The 4,984-nt window shown below is 63.7% G+C and overlaps 1 protein-coding gene across 1 annotated transcript in view; it reads right to left on the bottom strand.

The window, feature by feature from the left end:
* Nucleotides 1–4,984, bottom strand: part of XAB2 (XPA binding protein 2) — an 18,296-nt gene that overhangs the window by 1,500 nt on the left and 11,812 nt on the right. The window contains exons 7-13 of the mRNA XM_034657706.1: nt 2,548–2,692; nt 2,088–2,239; nt 1,885–2,004; nt 1,564–1,695; nt 1,329–1,460; nt 1,125–1,238; nt 26–190 (exon numbers count right to left, since the gene is read on the bottom strand). Coding sequence (XP_034513597.1) covers nt 26–190; nt 1,125–1,238; nt 1,329–1,460; nt 1,564–1,695; nt 1,885–2,004; nt 2,088–2,239; nt 2,548–2,692 — 960 coding nt within the window. The remainder of the gene's footprint in view (nt 1–25; nt 191–1,124; nt 1,239–1,328; nt 1,461–1,563; nt 1,696–1,884; nt 2,005–2,087; nt 2,240–2,547; nt 2,693–4,984) is intronic.

Raw genomic sequence — 4,984 nt, 5'->3', positions numbered from 1 at the left:
CGCCCCCGCCCGCCCTGCCCGCCTCACTCTTGGCGTATTTGGGAGGGCAGCCGTCCAGCGCCTGTTCGAAGAGGTCCCGCGCTCGCTCCAGCTTGCGGCCCCCATAGCGGGCGATGAATTTGGTCAGGTAGGTGCTCCAGATGTCGGACACGTTGGGCCACTTGAACAGCGAGATGCCGCGCTCGTACGCCTGCCCCGAGAGGGAGTCATGTGTGGGAACGCGGGGCAAGAGCACCTGGCGCCCAGGCTGTTGGGAGCCTGCCCCCGTCTCCCTTGGGCTGAGCAAGGTGGCCTTTCCCTAGCCGCCCCTCCCTACAATCACAGCGCAGTCAAAAGGGTCTGTGCGCCTCCCTCAACACACTGCAAAGCCCCCAATGTCGGGGCGGGACTAGGACCTACCAAGTCACCAGGAGGTCACATTATGGGCGGGGGGACCCTCAGCTCTGCAGGCACTAGAGCCCAGAGCCCCGCGAGGACGTTCACGTGCCCGGGGCCAAGGGGCAGGGCCTGTGTCACTCAGGCCGGGGGTGGCCCGCGTGTATGTGCGTACAACCTCCCCAGCTGTGTCCAGAGAGTCTCTGCATATAACCCAAACGTGTCGAGCAGCCAGCCGGGGCCTCACGCGTACACGCGCAGACCTACAACCTGGGCGGCAGGGCAGGAACGGCCCGCGCACACCCACACCAACCCCCCCAATACACACAGAAGCAGGACATCAGGGGTGGACTGTGTCCCCCCATATCCTGTCGAAGCCATAACCCCAGGACCTCAGAAAAGAAGTGTAGAGATGAGCTCTTTAAAAAGGAAAGGGGTCACTATAGTGGGCCCTAATCCAACGACTGGAGTCCTTGTGAGGAGATTAAGATAAAGACACACACACAGGAATGACCACGGGAGGCCCTGGGGAGAAGATGGCCGCCTGCACGCCGAGGAGAGAGGCCTCAGAAGAAACCAGCCTGGCCGACACCATGATCGAGATTTCCGGCCTCCGGGACTAAGACGACGTCTCCAGTAAGTTCCCTGCTCTGATACTTCATTAGGGCGGCCAGAGGACACTGACATAGCGCCCGAGGCTCTGAGGAGGACACACTGCCGCCTGGGACCCCAAGATCAGCCCCCCTCACCTTGAAGCTTTCCTCAAAGTACTTGTGCTCCTCCAGGAACATGGCATAGTTGATGACGATCTGGGGCGTGGCAATGCGCAGGTCCAGGATGCGGTCGTACACGGCCTTGGTGGACTGCGGGGCAGGGGCGGGTCGGAGCACGTCCCGGGGCAGAGTCTGCAGCCCCATCCCACCCCGCCACAGGCCCTTGGCCACGCAGCTCACCTGGAAGGTGCCCAGGCTCTCCTCTAGGTCGGCGAGCATCGACCACACCTTCAGCGACTTGTATACACGGTTCTGCACGGGCTCCGAGCCGTCGAAGTACTCGGCTCGGCGGGCAGGCAGCGCGGTGGCCTTCTGCGGGGGGCCAGCAGCGGGGGGGGGGCTTAGGGACGTCCCGGGCCTGGCGACGCAGCACAGCACGCCCCCTGCCCCACCCCAGCCCCGGGCTTGTGTTTACCCGCAGCAACCGCAAGGCCTGGTCATAGTTCTCGTGCCGGAGCTCGAGCTCGCCGCACTCACACCACACGCTGGCCAGGTCGTCCACCTGCTTGAAGCTAACCTTGGTGGCCTTCTCCAGGATGATGCGGGCCTGCCAGGGTGCACAGAGGACAGGCTGAGACCCTGCTGCCCCCCCACGCCATGAGGGTGCATGTGTAAACTAACACTCATGCAAACGTGACTGTGTCTGTGCCTCCGGCGTCCTCTGGCCACGGACGCATCTGTACACACACAACACACGCACACACACACACAAATGCACAAATGGCACAGCACTCACGTCATCCAGCTGCCCGTTGTCCTCGTAAAACTTGGCGAATGCCACCCACAGCGTGTGGGGCTTGCCTGTCGCCTTGAAAGGGTCCACCGTCTGCACAGCCTCCGTGTATGTGTTGATGATCTGGGCGGGAGGGATCGAGTCAGCGGAACAGCTGGGGCCCTGGCAGGTTGGGGGGGGCAGCGAGGGGCAGGGCCGTCACGCACCTCCCGGGGGCGGCCCTGGTGCAGGGCCACGCGCTTGTGCCACTCGTGCACGTGGTGCGGGTTCTGGCGTAGCAGGACGCTGTTGAGCAGCAGGGGCCGCCGGCCGATGAGCTGCTCGAAGCGCGCCAGGCGCAGCTCCAGGTCCACATCATCTGGCTCAGTGATGAGGGCCGGGGCGCAGAAGTGAGGGCCTCGGCACACAGCCACCTCCACCCCCCAGCCCCCACCGAGCGCTCTGGGCTTCGCAGACTCGCCCCACTGGCCACCCCGGCCGGAGATGCATCCCCCCGTCCTGGAGACTCTCCAAGGTTCACCCACCCTGGCCACTCGGCCGTCCTCCCTCCCTGCTGGCCCCGGACACACACCTCGCCCTTGCCCCGGCCACTCAGGACCCTCAGAGCCCTGCCAGCCAGCCCGGCCTTCTCTCCTCCCCAGCCCAGGACCGCCCCCGGCAGCTCACCTTCCTCCTCCCGCCCCAGCTCCGAGGCTGTCTCCATCTTGGCGGCAATCATGCTCTCCTCAAACTGGGCGTAGCTGTCGAACACCTGGGTGAAGTCCCGCACGGTCATCACGGTGCGGATGGCCTCCTCGTACACATCTCGAGCCTGTGGGCGCAGGAAGGGTGAAAGGAAAGTGCTGGTAGGCGGACCGCGTGAACACAGGGAACCCAACAGCACGGCCCCGGCAGCGGTCCAGAGCGGGGGTCGCCCAGCTCTGTCAGCCTCCAAACAGTGACACCCAGCAGAGCCATGACTGGAGCTGTGCCCGGCCCCGCCAGAGTGCTCTGGGGCTTCTCCCCATAGACTGACAGTGACGGTCCCTTGCGCGGTGTGAATGAGGCTCAAGGGAAATGCGTGTAAGGTGCCTGACACCCAGTTAAGACTCGTGAGATGACCAACCCCCGTGCCCCCCCCAGGTCCACGCTGCAGGGACCCTAGCCTCGGCTCAGCCACGGAGGGCTCCGCCGTTGCTGTGTGTACCCCTCATGCCGGCCCGACCCCACTTCTGAAGCTCAAATTCTCCTCATCACTCCTGCCCCCAAAGCTCGGGCCCCATCTCTCTACTCATCCCTGGCTGGTCATACCCCACTGCTCCCACCTGGCCACTGGCTCCAGCGGCCTCCAGGCTGGTCTCCTGCCATCGGCCTCAGCCTGGGGTGGCCCAGGGTGTAAAATGCATAGCGGGTCCTGCCTCTGTCCTGCTCACACCTGGCCGGCGGCTCCCCTCAGCAGGGCACAGCCAGCCCCTCCTTGGCCCGCAGGCCTCTCCCTTCCCTAGCCCTTCACCGACCCCCTCTTTGCTCCAGCTCCACTCCCTTTTGCTCTTACGTCCCCAAGGCCCCAACAACCCCAGCCAGCCCCTCTGGGGACCTCTCAGAACCCCAGACCCTCCCCCAGCCCCGGGTGTGCCACTCCACTGCCTGACGAGGAGCCAGCTAATGTGGACACTGACAGGAACGCTAACACTTCATGAGTGACCCTACATCAGGCACCTGTGTGGCACCGGATTCCTCACAGGTGAGGGAGCAAGTGTCACTCTCATTTTGCAACTGAGGACACACAGGCTTAGTGGGTCCAAGGCCACCCAGCCAGGAAGAACTCAGGTCTGGCCAACGCCAAGGTGGGCGTGCTTGCCAGCAGGGCTGGGCCACTCCTCACCTTCAGGAAGGCAAACGTGTGCAGGGCGTGCACCTGGGCACACAAACGGCACATCTGCGTGTCTCCTGCACGTGCCCACGAGCACCCCCAGAATGCCACGCTGGAGAGACTGCCCCCCTCCCCTCGTCGGCTCCCGTGCCCGCTCACCTTCTCGAAGTGGCCGCTGCGGATGTAATAGTCAGCCAGTGAGCACCAGAGCTTGCCCAGCTGGTCAGTGAAGCGGGTGAGGCCCCCGCGGATGATGGCGTCCACATTGAGCGACTGTACCTTGTCTGGGTTCTGGGAGATGAGGTCACAGAGCTCGTGCCACAGCTGCAGCGCCAGGAGAAGAAGTCTCAGCCTTGTTCCCCACAAAGGCGCGCCATCCTGCCCCACCCCGTTCCCCCCAAGGCCCACCTGGTAGTTGGACTTGCCGGCCTTGGACACGAAGCGCTCGTCATTGACCACGGTGGCCAGGCGCTGTGCGGCTTCATCCAGCCGGTCGCTGGACTTGAGGTATTCGATGTACTCCTCTGCGCTCTCGGGGCTGAGCTGCACAGCCACCGGCCCCATCGGCCGTCAGGGGGGCTGAGGAGCAGTACCACGACACCCCCGGCCCCTCGGCGGCTCCAGGTCAGCCATCCACCACTGTCCCGGTCAAGGGCCAGCCCTGCCGACCCAGCCTCAGCCACCCCTGTCCAACCTGGGTCCCACCAGTCCGGCTTCAGCCCCGCAGGTCCAGCTTAGGCCCCAGGGATCCAGTCTGGGCCCCACTGGTCCAAGGCCAGCCGTGACCGGTCTGGCTTAGACGACAATGGTAGAGCCCGCACTGTCCAGGCCTTGCTTTTTACCACAAGCCCCCCAGCTAAGAGCACTGTGTTAAGAGTTTCATGATGTATGACAGTTGCCAGCAATTTAAGAAAGCCACACACCATCCGCCCCCGGTTTCCACCTGGAAACACTCCCAGAGCCATTCATCTCGCATTCCCTGCCCTCCCGTGGTGGCCGTTTTCCTGGCTTATGTGGCCAGCTCATGGGCATCTGTCTGCCCAGTTAGACCAAAAAGCTCCACGCATACAAAGCCTGTCTCTGTCACGCTGTCCCGGGACCTGTCTCAATACTGGCCGCGCTGCAGTTGTTAGCAAATATGAGGAGAATAAACAAATGCAAACAGAAGCCTGTCTCAGGAAGCCTTTCCCCCACTTCCTGTCGGGTGACATCCTGCAAGGGGCTAGTGTCCAGTAAGCCAGTTTGGGGGGG

Source organism: Ailuropoda melanoleuca, chromosome 4, assembly GCF_002007445.2.
Source record: "Ailuropoda melanoleuca isolate Jingjing chromosome 4, ASM200744v2, whole genome shotgun sequence".
NCBI lineage: Eukaryota > Metazoa > Chordata > Mammalia > Carnivora > Ursidae > Ailuropoda > Ailuropoda melanoleuca.
Note: the sequence above shows the minus strand (reverse complement) of the source record. Positions and strands in the feature narration are given on the sequence as shown.